Source organism: Canis lupus, chromosome 3 (assembly GCF_003254725.2).
Source record: "Canis lupus dingo isolate Sandy chromosome 3, ASM325472v2, whole genome shotgun sequence".
NCBI classification, from domain to species: Eukaryota; Metazoa; Chordata; class Mammalia; order Carnivora; family Canidae; genus Canis; species Canis lupus.
This window is the reverse complement of record NC_064245.1, coordinates 26,356,858-26,374,910: the sequence shown is the minus strand read 5'-3', so window position 1 is coordinate 26,374,910 and position 18,053 is coordinate 26,356,858. Positions and strand designations below refer to the sequence as shown.

Genomic DNA, 18,053 nt, shown 5'->3' with positions numbered 1-18,053 from the left:
TTGTGGAAAAAATGTTTGCATGAAGATGTTCAATATACAGATTGCAGAACGATGAGTTTAACACTCTTGTAATGCTTCCGTGAAAGCCTCAAGGATAACTGACAAGTCCATTCTTATCAAATTTAATAGGTTTCTAAATCCTATCTGCTTATCAAACAAAACGTTAATTAGAACAGTAATTGAGTAACCAGCTGCCTTTTGCATTCATTCCAGGAATTTGTACAAAATCAGTGTGGAGCTCATGTAAGGTCATTCACTGCTTTTTGAATTGCTAAATAATAACTTCTCTACAGGTTTCTAAAAATCCAAGTATTAAGGGAGTCTAACAGGAAGATAAAAATTGATAAGAGATTTGTAATAGTCTGATACTCTCTCTCTGGTGGATTAAGGTGAAAAAAATCCTTCTTCAGCACCACAGATGGGAGAAAATCCTCCCTCTTAGATTTCTTCCCGGATCAGCTTATGCTTGCCTAGTCTTGTAGTAGAACAGAAAAAGCCTTTGGAGCTAGGTATGCTGGCACAGATTTTCTGGGGGAAAAATAAAACAACAAACCACTAAGAAATCAAGCTTCTAACTAAGCAACACAGAACATCATGACAAGTATGATATATCTGAGGAATGCAAGGATTTTTCAGCATCAGAAAATATGAGTAATATATAAAAAAATTAAGTGAGATATAAGCCATGTGATTATTTTAACACATGTAGAAAGAACATTAAGATTCAGTAATCCTTTATGACTAAAGATTTTTCTCCCCCTAAACTGAGAATCTTCCTAAACCTTGGCCAATGAGTCATTTATTCCAAAACCTATAGCAAGCTTCCTACTTAAGAGTGAAACTTTAGAAGCTTCCTATTATTATCAGTCAGAAGACAATGGATGCCTCTTTGCATTGTTTTTTTTTAAAGATTTTATTTATTTATTCATGAGAGATTCAGAGAGAGAGAGAGAGGCAGAGACACAGGCCGAGGGAGAAGTAGGCTCCATGCAGGGAGCCTGACGTGGGACTTGATTCCGGGTCTCCAGGATCACACCCCGGGCTGAAGGCGGCACCAAACCGCTGAGCCACACCGGGGCTGCCCTCTTTGCATTATTTTTAATCAACACAGCCTGAAGGTCTTAGCCAGTAGTGTAATGAGATAGGAAAAAGAAAAGAATAGAAATTGTAAAGGAGAGATAAAAATATCTTTTATTTTCGAGGTGATATTAATATATACATAGACAATACAACAAAGGAAATTAGAGTATTTAGTATAGTTGCTGCATATAAAAATCAGTAGGTTCTGTATACTGTGATAACCCTCTAGTAAATATGTTTTCTTTTATAGTAATGTTAATGTATTATAATATATTAGATATAATATATTTAAGAGTCAGCAAACCAAAGAATATAAAACATGGAGAAAATTAAAGAATGTTATTGTTACATAGAAAAGACATAGAAGAGTTGTGCTGTCTTTAATAGTAGGATATCTTGATTTGTTAAGATATTTTACTCTACATTAATTCATTGCGTATCCAGTCAAAATCCTAATAAGGATTTTACTCACTTGACAAGATGAACCTAAAATTTATAAAGAAAATCAAAGGCCCACCAGTAGTCAAGACAGTCTTGAAAAGCAAGGGGTCTGGCCACACTGATACCAAGCCATGGCCGTTTAGATACTATAGTCCTGATACAGATATATACAAAAAGATCAGTGGAACAGGATAGAGAAGCCAGTAATAGGGTCACACATATACAGAAACATGATATGCATTGGAGGCAGCATTATGAAGTGGTAGGAAAAGATGGAATGTTCTGTAAGTGTTGTTTTGAACTTTAATTGATAATCATATGGAAAAATCAAACTATATTTCTAACTTCATACCATCCTCCAATATAAATTCAGGTGAATTTAATTTGAAAAGCAAATCTTAAAAAATTCACTGGAAAATATAAGAACTAATGGAATACTTAGTACTTGAAAATTAACAGAGGTTCATCTGTCTTCATGTATAAATCTTATAATACTGAGTGCAAAAGCAAGTTTTAGGAGGATAGGTGTAATAAAGTACCACGTACATAAAATCTAAAACATAAAACAATATCTTGCATAAAGATGCCAAGGTATACTGCAAAGTATGAAAACAAATGTAGTAATATATACCAAATAAGAGATAGTATTTACCTTTTCACATGGTAAAGAGATGAATATGACTGTGGAGGGATGTGTGCAGTGTTTTATTATTTATTTAATGTAAAGTTCTATTTTTTAGATGAAAATGTTCTAAAGCAACATGGAATAATAAATGTTAATAACATCAAGTGAGAATCCAATAATAAATGGTTGAATAAATTACAGCTTTTACATACTATGAAATATTTTCCTGCCATTAAAAACAAATAGTGTAGTAGGTCACTTTATGTGAAGGGATTTCCAAGAGTTACTGCTTATGAAGAAAATAAGATACAGAAAAGTTTCTGTGAAGTCATCCCACTTTTATAAAATAAGGATGTGTATAATATATGCTTGTGTATGAACATATGAACATGAAAAAAAAAAAACAGGGAAGGATTCATTCTGGGCTGTTAACATGGGTTGGGAGTGAGGTGATGGGGAAGGAGAGGGGGAGGAGAAATGGGGAGCCAAACAAAACCAAATGAGACAGAAAGTGTATTACCCAGCATGGGTGATATGGTTTTGCTTATGTACTTACATAATCTCATACACACACACAAGCACAGTTTTAAAGAGACTACAGAACCGCCTTTAAAAAAAAAAAGATTTTATTTATTAATCAGAGAGAGAGAGAGCACGAGAGGAGGGCATCAGAGGGAGAAGCAGACTCCTGGCTCAGTGGGGAGCCTGATGCAGGGTTTGATCCTGGGACTCTGGGTGGAAGGCAGTCTGAGCCTCCCAGGTGCCCCTGTAGAACCTCTTTAAATAGAGAGTGAGAGTTTACCTAGGAGGAATTTGCTACATTGGAATGGAGACTGTGGTAGAAGTGGACTTTGCAAAAAGCTAGCCAGACAATGATGCCATTTCAGAGAAAGATGTTTCTTACTGGTAGAGTATTTAAACAGATGATGCAATTAAATTAAAATGATGCTTTTCCATTTTCCTCCCTTTTGTATTAATCTAAGTAATTGACTTAAATTTCAATGAGTTCTTGATCATCACAGTGCACTACTTGATGTAAAGTACCAGTGGTAAAAGGAGGAATTATATTGTATGAAATGTCAAACAGGGAAACTTTAGATCTTTCTCTCTTTTTTCCTGCTTGGGGAAGAATGAAGAATGAATTTTTTTTTTTGGTCAGGCCAGGGTCTAAATATAGATAGTTCAAGATTATGAATATTATCTTTGAAATTTTCATTTTTTTTCTTTCAGTGTGCGGGATGACAGAATTCGAGTAGAAAGGATGGATAACGTTTATTTTGAATACAGCCATGCTTTCCAGGCAGTTACAGAGTTTTATGCAAAAGATGCAGTTGACATCCAAGGTAAATATTTTATATGTGTTAGCCTTAATGTCCTCAAATTTAACCCAGTTTTGAGATTTGGATAAAGGGGGGGATCCCTGGGTGGCTCAGCGGTTTAGCGCCTGCCTTTGGCCCAGGGCATGATCCTGGAGTCCTGGGATAGAGTCCCACGTCGGGCTCCCGGCATGGAGCCTGCTTCTCCCTCTGCCTCTCTCTCTCTGTGTGTGTCTATCATGAATAAATAAATAAAATCTTAAAGAAATTTGGATAAAGGTGCAACTTTGACTTTCAATTTAATGAAAACTAGGCAGTTACCAGTAAATAACTGGCAGCAGTAGAGGCACTAGTTGTGTTTTTTTTTTTTAATATTTTTTAAATTTATTCATTCAGAGAGAGAGGCAGAGACACAAGCAGAGGGAGAAGCAGGCTCCATACAGGGAGCCCGACGTGGGACTCGATCCCAGGTCTCCAGGATCACACCCCTGGCTGCATGCAGGTGGCGCTAAACCACTGTGCCACTGGGGCTGCCCAGTAGAGGCACTAGTAGAGCAGAGAGGCACTCTACTGCGTTCACTTCTACTGTGTTCTGCTGCGTTCAAAGTGTTCACTTTCCTTGCACTCATCAAAAAGACCCCTACAGCTTCTTCCTTTGTAGTTAAAACCATTTAGTAACTTGATGTTTTTAACATATTCATTGGAGTATAAGGAATTACTGGCCAACCTTCACGTTTGCTTCTCTTAAAAAAATGCCCATTATTTTCCTTACTATTTTATAGAGTATTTGGGTAAATCTGATAAAGGCTAGCATTTCATTAGATTGATTGCCACAATTTTATTTTATTTTATTTTATTTTATTTTATTTTATTTTATTTTATTTTTATTATTTTTTTTGATTGCCACAATTTTAATACCAGAACATTAATGCTAGGGTATTAATATGTTAAGTAACTATTGTTTGTCTAATGTACAGGTCCTCAGCCAGGTGTGCTTGACTTGGTCTATACCCCCATCCTTCCTGCTAGTCCAGCTTGCTCTGTTAAGGGTCATTGTGATATCTTATCACATGCTTCAGGGCTTTCACCATTAGACTGTAGATAGATCTGTCTCCCCTTGGCTAACCCACAGGCACCAATGTCTTGTTAGCATTTCTCTCCCCAACATTTTGTGTCTCATGGTGCCAACTTGAATCGAGTGTCTGAGAGGGTAACCCATTCTCAGACAGTCTGAGATATCACCAAGGGATTGTTTTCTTATGCTCCAGTAAAGACAAGACTAAGTCCCAGGACTCCCCTAAGTGACTTTTGACATCACATTCACTTAGAAGTCTATAGGATAGGAAACCTTAGCTCACCAGTAGGGGGCACTTGTTCCTGTTAGTGGGAATAGTCCTCCACAGGGTTTGTAGTTGTCCGTAATGCCTTTGAGAGCCTAAGTCCTTGTGCAAACTGCTTCTCTCCACCCACACTCCCTGCCAAGTACAGGTCAGCTGCAAAAACAGGAGATACTCATCAGAATCTACCCAGGCATAGAAGTCTCATGCCATGCCAACTTCAGAGTCAGTGTACTCCCAGGCGGCCAACAATTCTAGAATCAGGTGTTTATAATTCTTTTTAGCCCAGATGCGATTTATTGGTTTCAGGTCATTCTTACCATATGCAATGTTACCTCCATAACACATTGACACTTTATCAGGTTTCCTGGGGAATAGAGCTAGAAAGTTAAAAGATGAAATTCTCAGAACAGGGAAGAGTTTTACTAGCTCTTTACTTACACCTTGGTTTTATAGAAAGCCACAATTGAAATTAATATATTTGGTATTACTGATGTAGAGGATATTTTGTAATTTTTTTTATTTCTGAAAGTAATAAATGACTATTGCAAAAAAAAAAAAAAAAGACGGTCCAAACATAGTTGTGCATAAAGAAAAAAAGTGAAAGTCCCTCTTCCCAAATCTTTAAGAATTTTTATAGGTACAAATCCATATGTTTGGGCATACATACATAAATCTGTATATTTCATATAACTTGGATTTATTCATTCAGCCAGTTTTTTATTGACTGCCTGTTATATGAGGTATCACACATACAATAAGGAATAAAAAAAAAAATTCCTGCCCTTCCGGAGTTCACATATACATGGAGATACATACAATAAAATAAGTTAGTGTGTTTGAAGGTGATAAGTGTTATGAAGAAAGTAAGGTAGGGAAGAGAGTGAACTTTGGAATAGGGTGGTAAAGTAAGGCCTCACTGAGAAAATGGCACTGGAGCAAAGACTTGAACAAAGATGGAAGGAGCTGAGGGGTAAAGCCATACAGGTGAAGGAACAGTGTTTTAGGCACAGACAGCAGTGAGTACAACATATCTAAGTGCATGGTATGTTTGAGGAATAAAAGGAACCTGGGTGCTAGAACAAGGTAAAAGAAGATAAAGATGTGAACTTAGAGATAGATAAAGGGAAGGTGGAAGGCAGATTGTAGGGCCTGAAAGACCTGTAAGGACTTGAGCTTCTCTCAGTGATTTGGGGGGTGTGTGAGGACTTTTATTAGCAAAGTAGTCTAATGGTCTGATGTACATTTTTAAAAGGATTCTTTTGGCTGCTCTGTTGAGAATACCCTGTAGGGCACAAGAATAAAGCCTTTGAGAGACCAGATGCTGCTGAGAGATAAGAGTGATTGTACAGCTTTTTTTTTTGCCCTCACTCAGCAGCATATTATGAATAGTTTTCTGTGTCTATACAGATAGCTGTAAGTCATTCTTGTTAGTAGATGCATAATAATCTGGACTTAACAAAATTTATCTATTACCCTACTGATACTTAGGTTATCTGTAGATTTTACTAATACAAAAGATTTTTAGCTCACTTCCTTGTATATACATCTTTGGCATGCATTTTAGAGTATTTCTGGGTCAAAGGGGATGAGCGTTTTATATTTTGAAAAACTTGCTCTACAAAAAAATTTATTTCACCATTAGAAAATGCCCATTTTTGGCAGCTTGGGTGGCTCAGCAGTTTAGCACTGCCTTCGGCCTGAGTCGGGCTCCCTGCATGGAGCCTGCTTCTCCCTCTGCCTGGGTCTCTGCCTCTCTGTCTCTCATGAATAAATAAATAAAATCTTAAAAAAAAAAAAAATGCCCATTTTCCCATGATCTAGGTACTTGAAATCTTCCACATTCTCCTAAAAGGCAATTTTAGGAGGTATTGTCTATATTATTATTTCAATAAGCATAAACTAAATTTCACATAACTTACAGTTTTTAATAATGGTGAACAGTAACTTTAATGGAAGTATATATTCTGTTTTTTAGCTTCACAAAGTTTTTCTGGCATCATTAACTTGGAGAAACCTGTGATTTGCTCTTTGGCTGCTGTAATAAGATACCTCAAAGAATTTAACTTGGAAAAGGTGCTTTCCAAACCCAAGTAAGTGATTTCTCAAAAATAAAAAAAAAGGGGGGTAGAGTTATATTAAAAATATTTTCTTTGAAAAAAATTTTTTTTTGGTTTAAAGTTCACATGCATTCATTTAGAAATAAGAGCATCTGAGAAATTTGACACTACTGCCTTTTATCTTTGATTATTGGCTGACAAAAAGTGATCTTCTATTTTCTACTGTGTGTCAATATTAAATCATATGACTGAATATAATATGTCCAGCCTGAGCCTTTTATATAGTCTATAAAAGGATTTTTTAAGTCGAATTTGGTAAATACTGTACTCAGACAAGTTCACATGCTATAAATAGAATATGCTTTTTTTTAAAAGATTTATTTACTTTAGAAAGAGAAAGCGCAGGAGTGGGGGAGAAGGAGAGGGAGAGGGGGAGAGAATAGCGAATCTTCAAGCTGACTCCCTGCTGAGTACAACATAGGGCTTGATCCCAGAACCCTGAGATCATTACTTGAGCTGAAATCAAGAGTCAGATACTTAACCAACTGAGCCACCCAGGTTCCCCAGTAGAATATTCTATTTGGGGACAAGGGTGAACTGTGTGGGTACTATTGGTGAAAAATGTTAAAATATTTATAGAATCTTTAAGATTCTGTCAATTCGTATTCATATAGCTATTTAATATACTAAATACTAAAGCACAGTTAATTGACAAGTATTATTAAGTGGAGTTAAGAAATGGTATTAAAAAAAGAAATGGTATTAAAAAGCATTCATAAAACTTCACTGCCTTTCTTATTTTTGGTTTCAGTTTTTATTTCATAGACCATAAAGTTGGAGATTAAGAGGGATAGCTACTAACATAGCTGTTTTAAAAGAGTGATTAACTTTGTGGAGTTCAGAGATTTAAAACTCACAGTTGACATTCTAGGAAGATGTTAGTTTAAAAGCTATCGGAATGAAAAAAGTAGTGGGAGAATTTTCTTGCCTTTCTGTGTTTCACCTTCACCAGCTCCTTGGCTTTGGTTCTGTGAAGAATTACCCTTTATCATTTTGATCCCTGATTAGTAAGCTTCTTTCTCTGCTGCAGAGGTGGGCAGACAGACAGGAGCTATCTCACTAAAATGGTCAAATATGAATTAGGGTAAAAGAGGTGGTACTGGTTTGAAATTGTTGGGGAGGGTACAAGAAAAGCAGGTCCCTTGGGAATCTTTTTGTAATGTCTTTTTTGGTGTGTGTACTATTTAGGATAGAAAAGAATACCATTTCTCTGAAAACAATTTTGTCCTGTTTAAAGTCAATCTAAATGTCCATCAACAGGAGAGTGGATTTATTGTGTTATGTTCATGCAGTGAAATGTCATACATCAATGAAAATAAATGGACTGGAGTTACATCAATTTTTAAAAAATCACGTTAACATTATATTGAGCCAAAAATCAAATTACGGAAGGGGACACAGTACACACCATTATATGAAGTTAGAAGCATGTAAAAAAGTGATTACTTAAGTAGTGCTTAGGAATATTGCTTTAGAATACATGCATACATAGGGCAGATATAAAGACATAAATGGAAATGATGAGCAATAAATTCAGAAGAGTGATTTCTTCCAGTGGAGAAAGAGAAGAATGAAGGTTGGTGAGGGAAATGGCACAGGGGAATTCTAACTGATGTTTTATTTTTTAACCTAGGTACTGTATTTATCTATATATGTTTTAGTATGACTAAAATGTTTTATGAAAAAGAGTATCAGCTTGGTATTATATTTAATTGGGTTGCACTTTAAGTTCTAGTAATGGGAGACTTAGCAGACATTGATCCATATGGTTGACTCTGTTCAGTTCCAATAAAAAAAGGATGGCAAACTGCCTACCATTTGACTTCCTTAGATACGGAGCCCCTCTGAATGAGGTAGAATTGTTGATTAATAGCTTGTCCATTAAGACTTGTTTCTTTTCCTGTATCACCAAGGAATAAAGTATTGATTTAATTTAATTTTATTTTAAGTATTAATTTTAGAATAAAATGACTTTTTAAAAGAATCAGGCTCTGATACTTTTAGAAGTAGATGAATTTGGGTATGAAAACATTGTACCCTCCTTACATTTAAACTAAAAATAATATTGAATAGTAAAACATGTTTATTTGTACTGAAATTAAATTGGTATGTTTTTAAGTTACCTAATTCGATAAATTAGCCTGATTCTCAAATTTATAAAGTTTTTAAGAATTAGCATTTTTATTGGTGTTGGAAATGAGTGTTTTGTCATTTCAGAGGACTTTTATTAAGATTAATGTGGTCAGAACTTCACATAGGTTTTGACTTTTTTTTTTTTTTTAAGATTTATTTATTCATGAGAGACACACAGAGACAGAGACACTGGCAGATGGAGAACCAGGCTTCCTCCTGGGAGCCTGATGTGGGTCTTGATCCCGGAACCCCAGGATCATGCCCAGGTTTTGGAAATTTAGAAAAGAATGACACAAAATCCACCCAAGGTAAACTGTAAGAGCTTAAAGAGCTTTTTTTTTAGAAGACTTCTTACAATAGGATGATAATGTACAGTGTTTACTTTCACTAGTGAAAGGGAATTTTATAACTATTTTAATGATTTCTAATGGGTAGAGACCAGAGATGCAACTGAATAGCCTAAAATGCACAGAGTATCCCAATAATTATTTAGCCTCAAATTCAATAGTCCAAAATCAGACACCACAAGAGAAGAAACTACAGGCTAATATGAATATGGACATAAAAATCTTCAAAAAAATACAAACAAATAGAATCTGATAATATGGGATTTATTCTAGGACTGTAGGTTTGGTCTAACATGTTGAAAGTCATTTAAAGTAATATACTGTATCAGTGTAATAAGAGATTAAAAATTACAGGACCATCCTGACAGTTAAAGCTCCCTTTCATGATAAAAATATCCAGCAAAAAGCTAGAAAGGAAGGTCCTTACCCTGATAACAGTGATCAGTGAAAACCTAAGATCCTAGCATCATACTTAATGGGATAAAGAGTTAATGCTTCTCATCTTAAGAACAGGAATAAGAAGAAGCAGTGTTTTCTCACTTTTGTTGAATATTGTCCTAGAAAGTCTAGCCAGGGCAGTTAGGCGAGAAAATGAAGTAAAAGGCATCCAAATTGGAAAGAAGTACAACTGTTAATTGCAGTTAACATGAAGGTACATACAGAAAATCCTAAAGAATCCACAAAAAAGATTAAAGCATATAAAATGAGTTCATGAGGTTGTAGGATATGAGATCTGTATACCAAAATGAAAATCAACTTTTTATCTATAACCTTGCAATGAAGAATTGAAAAATGAAAATAAAATAATCTCATTTATAGTAGTATCAAAAAGAATAAAATAATGCATTTAACAAAAGAGATACAAAAGATGTATTCTGAAAACTCTAAAACACTGTTGAAAGAAATTAGAAGACCTGAATAAGTAGAAAGGCATCCTAGGTTTGTGGATCAGGAGATTTAATCTTACTAAGAGGGCAGTATTCCCCAAATTGATCTATAGATATGGTGTAATTGTATCAAAAATCCAGTCAGTTTTTTTTTTGCGGAAACTGACAGACTGATCCTAAAATTTTAAGAAAATTCAATGGCCAAAGAATTGCTATAACAGTTTTGAAAAAACATAACAAAATTATAGATTCATATTCCTGTTTGAAAACTTGATGCAAGGCAACAGTAGTCAAGACAATGTGGCACTGATATGAAGACAGACTTACAGATCAATGAAATAGAATCGAGAGCAGAAATAAACTGTGCACGTATTGTCAATTGATTTCCAGCAAAGGTGTTAAAGCATTCAGTGGTGGAATATTTTTTCCCCAATAAAAGGCCCTGTGTGAACCTTGGTTATTGTTTGACTTAGTGTTTTCTTTGGTTCTTTCTCTAGCTCCTGGATAACTGGTTATCTATGCAAAAGAGTGAGTTTTGTATTACCTTACCTCATGTCCTAATAGAAAATAACTCAAAGTGAACTAAAGACCTGTGTTTAAGAGCTGAAACTGTTAAGCTCTTAGGAGAAAACATAGTGTAAAAATCTTCATGAACTTGGATTAGGCAGTAGTTTCTTAGCTGTGACACCAAAACCACAAGTCGCAGAAGAAAAAACAAAATATTGGACTTCACGGTGAAAAATTTGCTCTTTAAAGCCTACTGTCAAGAGAATGAAAAGACAACCCACTGAATAGGAGAAAAACTTAGCAAATCCTGTATGTGGTAAGAGACCTATATCCAGAATACATGAAGAACTCTTATGAGTCAACAGTAAAAAGACACATAGCCTAGTTTAAAATGGACAAAGAATCTGAATAGGCATTTCTCCAGAGAACAGGTACAGATGAACAATAAGCATGTGAAAAAATGCTCAGCATCATTAGGCATCAGATAAATTCCACTCAGAACCACAATGAGATACTACTTCATATCCACTAGAATATCTACACAAATAATTTAAAAACCCAGACAGGTGTTGGTATGAATGTGGATAAATTAGAACCCTTACACATTGCCAGTGGGAATGTAAAATGGTTGTAACCAACTTGGAAAACAGTGTGGTAGTTCAAGTTTCACAGTGTTTTCCTTGGACTTAATCAGATAATCTGACAATTCCACTCCTAGATGTGTGCTCAACACAAATGAAAACATATGTCTACACAAAAATTTGTATGACCGTTTATAACATTATCATTCATATAGCCAAAAAGTGGAAACAACCCAAATGTCCATCCATTGGTGAATACATAGATATAAAATATGAGATATGCATAAAATGGACTCTAATTGAACCACAGAAAGGAATGAAATGCTGGTTCATGCTACAACATGGATGAACCTTGTATATATTATTTTAAGTTAAAAAAGCCATCACAGGGATCCCTGGGTGGCGCAGTGGTTTAGCGCCTGCCTTTGGCCCAGGGCGCGATCCTAGAGACCGGGATCGAATCCCATGTCAGGCTCCCGGTGCATGGAGCCTGCTTCTCCCTCTATGTCTCTGCCTCTCTCTCTCTGTGTGTGACTATCATAAATAAATTAAAAAAAAAAAAAAAAAGCCATCACAGAAGACCACACACACATGATTCTATTTACATGACATAGGCAAATCCATAGAGATAGAAAGCCAATCAGTGGTTTCTAAGAGCAGTTTGGGTTGGGGGGAAATGGAGAGTGACTGAATGGGTATAGAGTTTTTTGGGCAGGTAATGCAAATATCTGAAATTACATAATGATGATGATTTTTACAACCTTGTTAATATACTAAAAACCATTGAATCGTGTACTCCAGATAAATGATGTGGTATATAAATTATATTTTGGTGTAATAGATATACATCTATACATGTGTATATTTAAACATTATTAGTACCAAATTGGGAAATCCTTGTCTGTCTATTTTACTTACACTTCTAAAGCAATACCCTTATAAGGGTACCCAGTGCCCCATGTATTTTGAGGCATTTCCACTCTAGTTGGTTGGAGGCAACTATTCTAAGCCCTGTGTGTTTGATCTGCTTATTGTTTGATCTAGTGTTTTCTTGTGGCTTTTTCCCTGACTTTATGGAGGTTCCCTCATACCTTTAAGGATTGGTACCTGATAGAAGCCTTGAGGGGATCCTTCTGCACATCTTTGGAGCTCTCTCTTGTATGCAGCTCTGTCATGTCTGGCTTTCTGTCTCACAAATTGTAGTTTCCTTGGTCTCTCCAAAGAGTCAGTCATAATGTTTATCTCATTTATTTTTCTTTTCAAGAGAGCACAGTTCTGTGCTATCTGATGTCTAATATCTGGTAACAGTTTTTAAAAAATATAAATTTGTTCAGTTTCCTAATTGTCCTTTAACAATTAGAAAAGGACAATTCGGGATGCCTGGGTGGCATCTGCATTTGGTTCAGGGCTTGATCCCGGAGTTCCAGGATTGAGTCCCACATCAGGCTTCCTGAAGGGAGCCTGCTTCTCCCTCTGCCTGTGTCTCTGCCTCTCTCTCTCTGTCTCTCTGATGAATAAATAAGTAAAATCTTAAAAAAAAAAATTTAAATTTAAATTTAAAATTTAAATTTTTTAAAAAAATTTAAAAATTTAAAAAATCTTAAAAAAATCAAATTTAAAATTGATGCATTTGATGTTTAATGAATGAAAACAAAAGTCAGGAACCGTAATTGGACATTACACATAAACAATAGAAGAAAGAGATGTATGAGGTTCCAACAGCTATCGTGAACAATGCCTGTGTTTTAAAACTTCCAGAAAATTAATTTCACTTAAAGAACAGGAAAAGAACCAAATTCAGATTTTATAGAAAGTTATTATGAGAAGAAACAATAGGATCAGATAATGTCCTTACAGAAAATGAATGGATGCCAGAAAGATGTCCACAAATGGAATAAAAACTATACTACTTCAAAATGAGCTAAAAGACATTAAGAAAATGATACTGGGTGAGCAAGAACAAATGAGAATGAGGAATAGGAAAGCTTTGAAATGAGATGGTAGGATTGAAGAATGAACTGTGTATTCAAGAAGATAAATTTAGAGATGAAGAGTAAAGATCAAGAAGGAATAATTGAATAAACATAGCACATATACTTTAAGATAACTAGAATTTGAATAGTGCAAAAAAACAAAAAACAAAAACAAAATGGTTAACATAGCAGACCTGATGAGACAAGTAGAAAGATCTACTTGCGGGCAGCCCGGGTGGCTCAGCGGTTTGGCGCCGCTTTCAGCCCAGGGCCTGGTCCTGGAGACAGGGATCGAGTCCCGCGTCGGGCTCCCTGCATGCCTGCTTCTCCCTCTGCCTGTGTCTCTGCCTCTCTCTCTCTATCTCTCATGAATAAATAAATAATCTTTAAAAAAAAAAATAAAGATCTCCTTGCAAGCTTGACCTTTGGCATTTGGGAAAATTCACAACATTCTCTGATAAGAATGGCTCACTGTCTCTAAACTTTGCAAAGAACATGATTTATTGCTAACTACTTGCTTGTTTCTGGGAGATGGAATTTTGATAAACATAAGGGAGAAGATGCCTGTGTGACCAGCTTCCAGTATAAACTCTAGGTGCTAAGTCTCTAATGAGCTGCTCTGGTGGACATTTCACATGTGTCATCACAACTCGCTGCTGGGGAAATTAAGCATACCCTGTAGTAACTCCACCAGGAGAGGACTCTTGGAAGCTTGCCTTTAGTTTCTCTAGACTTTGCCGTGTGTCTCTTTTCCTTTTTCTGATTTCCTTTGTATTCTTTCAGTGTAATAAATCATAGCTCTGAGTACAGAGTCCTGTGTATCCTCCTAGAGAGTCACTTGGGGACTCAATTATATACCTTTCTTATTATTTTCCTCTCATATAATGCTTAGCAGCTTTTAGGAATGTAAAGATGGTCATTTTGTTTAATTACAAATCAATTAGAAGTGAATCTACAATAAAACTGAAGTCTTCTCAGATAATAGTTTATAACCCATAAGTTAAGCTGACCATGTAAAGGTTAGACAGATGGTGAATATCTGAATTCTGAAAACTGTACATAGAGAACTATTTTCCACTATTGATTTCATATGTAATGTGTAGTTTGAGTTTTGTTTTGTTTTTTTTGTCTCACCCTTCAAATTATATTTACCTGAGATCTTTGTAGGGGGTTGGTCTTTTAGGTAAGATCACCTTTAACTGCCTATGTCTAAATCAGAAAAATTGGTTTTCATTTTTTTAGAAAACTAGGGTAGGAACGATACAGCATCTTAAATTTCTCTGGCAAGTTTTCAGCAAGGATATTTCCCTCCCATTGTAAAACCTGGGGGAGGGAGGGGAAGTGTCTTTTGTATTTTTTGTTGTCTGAAATATATTTTTTAAAGATTTTATTTATTTATTCATGAGAGGTATACACAGAGAGAGGCAGAGACACGGCAGAGGGAGAAGCAGGCTCCCTGCAAGGAGCCCGATGTGGGACTTGATCCTGGATCACACCTTGAGCGGAAGGCAGATGCTCAACCGCTGAGCCACCCAGGCATCCCTTTCACATTTCAATCCCTATTTGTAGGATTTTTATCCAGGTTCACACAGCATGAATTCTAGCCAGGCATTGTTTATGAGGTTCATTTCAAAGCATTCAAAATTTGCTTTTTTCCCAAAAGGATAAATAATTTAGAGTTGCTTGAGTATTTCGTATCAGTGATCATATACTGTTGAATTCCTAAGGATGCTGGCAGTTACAACCCTGAGTTCAAAAAAACATATAATTCCTAATGGAAACAGGCACTGACAGAAGGAAATTTCTTTTGTATTTGGGAAGAAGAGTCCCGGTTCCAGAATACATTATTAACCAAGCATAGGGGAAACCCAAAAGCATATTTAGTTCTTATGTTGCTTGATAATTATTGTTCCATAGGAATCATTCCAGTTTAATTTTGCCCATTGGTTAATCTCTTTTTAAAATCAATGCAGATGTCAGTTTTAAATAAACTCTTTGCTTCTCACTATATCTACTTTGAGATCTAGGGGACTTGTTCAATAAAGGAAAAAAAGTAAAAGCAAACTATATGCACAGCTTATGAATACTGTTAATAAAGGAACCTGTACTTTTTCTCTGAAGGTCTAGTTTTGTGAGCTAACTTAAGACAATTTGATTCTTCAGTTTTTTGGGTTCTTTTTGGTATTGTAGATATCCAGTAATTGTATTGCGTAGAAATACAGGTGCGGGCTCTAAGACTCCTCCAGTGCTCTCTATACTAGGGTGTGTGTTAGTCCAAACCATATTTTGTCACAATATACGTTTTAGCAAGCAGGCACTAAAAGCAGTCCTGTTAATTCTTCTGTATGCTCCATGAAATTCCAATTCTTTTTAATGTTCTGACTGTGCCTTGCTTCAGAGGTTCATTTGAGGCACGGTAGGAGCAGGATTTCACTTTTAGTTGGAGTTAGGTGACAAAACTCTCAACTAAGTGGTGGAGCAAGGATGCTTTGAGAATCCTAAACCTAAGACTCCACTCTTCAGCATATGGACTGTTGGGTTTATTAGTTCTTGTGAGGGTGAAGCACACTGAACAGTACTTCTGGATAGTCCACAGATCTTAATGCCACTTATTTATGTTACAGCTTTGCTGTTCTTGGGAGATGAAGACAACTAGCTGAGATGTTTTTAGAAAAGCCTGTTGGATTATGGGTTCTTGATGAGTCTTTCTCTCAAACCAAATGAGCAGGGATCCCTGGGTGGCGCAGCGGTTTGGCGCCTGCCTTTGGCCCAGGGCGCGATCCTGGAGACCCGGGATCGAATCCCACGTCGGGCTCCCGGTGCATGGAGCCTGCTTCTCCCTCTGCCTGTGTCTCTGCCTCTCTCTCTCTCTCTCTCTCTGTGACTATCATAAATAAATAAAAAAAAAAAAAAAAAAAAAAACAAATGAGCATCCCTGTAGAGTCTGTGTTTGATTAACATTCTCATGTGTTAATCCCAGCTAGAGTAGTAGGTTCAACCTAACTGTTAGGAACAGGAGAAGGAAATGACTTTTATCTAACACGGGAACTGGCTAGATATCAACTCAAGTCCAGGCTGTCAACTCTTCCAGCTTGGATCTTTGACCATAAAGGTGTGGGAACACCTGTCATCTATAGCAAATCACTGCTAAATGATTTGAATACTTCTTTTTCTTTTCTTTTCTTTCCTTTTCTTTTCTGTTCTTTTTTTTTTTTTTTTTTAATTCATGAAAGACACACACAGAGAGAGAGGCAGAGACAGACAGAGGGAGAAGCAGGCTCCATGCAGGGATCCCTATGTAGGACTTGATCCTGGGACTCCAGGACCATGCCCTGGTCCGAAGGCAGGTGCCAAACCACTGAGCTACCCAGGGATTCCTAAATGTTTCTTCCTGAAAATAACATTTTACATTTTATTGTCCCTGGGTGTTTTACAGACATTTCTGTGTTTGAGGACTCAAAGGAAACCAACCAGCCAATCCATACTGGCTTCTCCATAGGAAGATGGCAGACATTTGTTGAGCATCTGTGTTCTGCTAGGCTTAGCAGGTGCTGCAAGATGTATGACATAAGTAACTCCTGACATTAAGGAGCTTAGATCCATTAATGAAGATTCCAGAAGAACATGAAATTGCTGTAATACAAAGTATATTAAGTTAACTGCTATAAGAAGGAGTAAAAGAGCTACACACACCTGCTGTCAGTCAGTGTTGGAGTTGCTTCCTTCTAAAAATCATTAACAAGTTATCACAGAAACTAAGTCAAACTTGTCAGAGAAATCCTGCTGCTAACAGACAGTTCTCTCTAGGCAATATTCCTAATATGCTATAAGGTATTTCTTTTTCAGGGCTCTGGAGCTTTAGTTGGGGGAATCATCTAGAAGTGAAGGCATCTCTCAGCACTGGCTCTGATTTTAGGCTTTCGACTCCTGGATAAAGGCTTGTTTCCATAACTGGTTTGGGAACCTGAATTTTATTTAAATCTTATCACAGCCATGTGATAAGTGTAGTAAGTTTATAATGCAAACATTTATGCTTTTCCTCCAATTTTAGTGACTTGCCATTATTTTTCTTGCCTTTAAAAATAAGCTGTAAATCTGTGAGTGCTGTTGATATAAACATAAAGGAAATTGAATTACTATATTAGTCATTGATTACTTCTTAACATGAAAGATTGCTAAGGATAAAATTGGAATTTTGCATACACTTAGTAATCCTCACAAGTCAGTACTCAAGTCTGTTTGAAATTTATTGAACTTCAATCTCATTTGGGATAGTTGTAGGGACATAAGAAGACTGAAATCTTTGAGCTTAAGGAAATAGTTTTTGCTAGTTTTTCAGTTTTATACTCCACTGAAATGTTAGTTCCATTAGTGTGTGTTGTTAATTATAGAGTAAATACCATTTGTTGTACATATCAGAATGTTGATTAAAAGCTGTTAAAGTAAGGTTTATCAAGATGATCTCATGCTAAAGAATAAGGAGGACGTTTTAAAATATCTTGACATATCTTTCTAGCTAATTGCATAGCTTTTCCTGAAGATATCACCACATGCTCTGCTGATGATAAGACTATGTTTGGTTCTCTTCTTGGAAATGTCAAAGATGTTGGTACCATTTACTTCCTTGTGCTTGTTTATGGTGCAAGACAACTATCCTTTTGCATCAGTCTGTTTAATGGCACCAGCATCAATGGAAGACAGCATCC

The 18,053-nt window shown here is 36.1% G+C and overlaps 1 protein-coding gene across 6 annotated transcripts in view; it reads left to right on the top strand.

The window, feature by feature from the left end:
- The window catches only part of MSH3 (mutS homolog 3), a 184,905-nt gene that overhangs the window by 52,164 nt on the left and 114,688 nt on the right, over positions 1-18,053 (top strand). For all 6 annotated transcript variants that reach the window (XR_007409758.1, XR_007409757.1, XM_049108323.1 and 3 more), the window contains 2 exons: positions 3,377-3,489; positions 6,778-6,892. Coding sequence is in view for 4 of the 6 variants with exons in the window: in XM_049108323.1 (XP_048964280.1) it covers positions 3,377-3,489; positions 6,778-6,892 (228 nt within the window). In the remaining 2 variants the exon portion in view is untranslated. The remainder of the gene's footprint in view (positions 1-3,376; positions 3,490-6,777; positions 6,893-18,053) is intronic.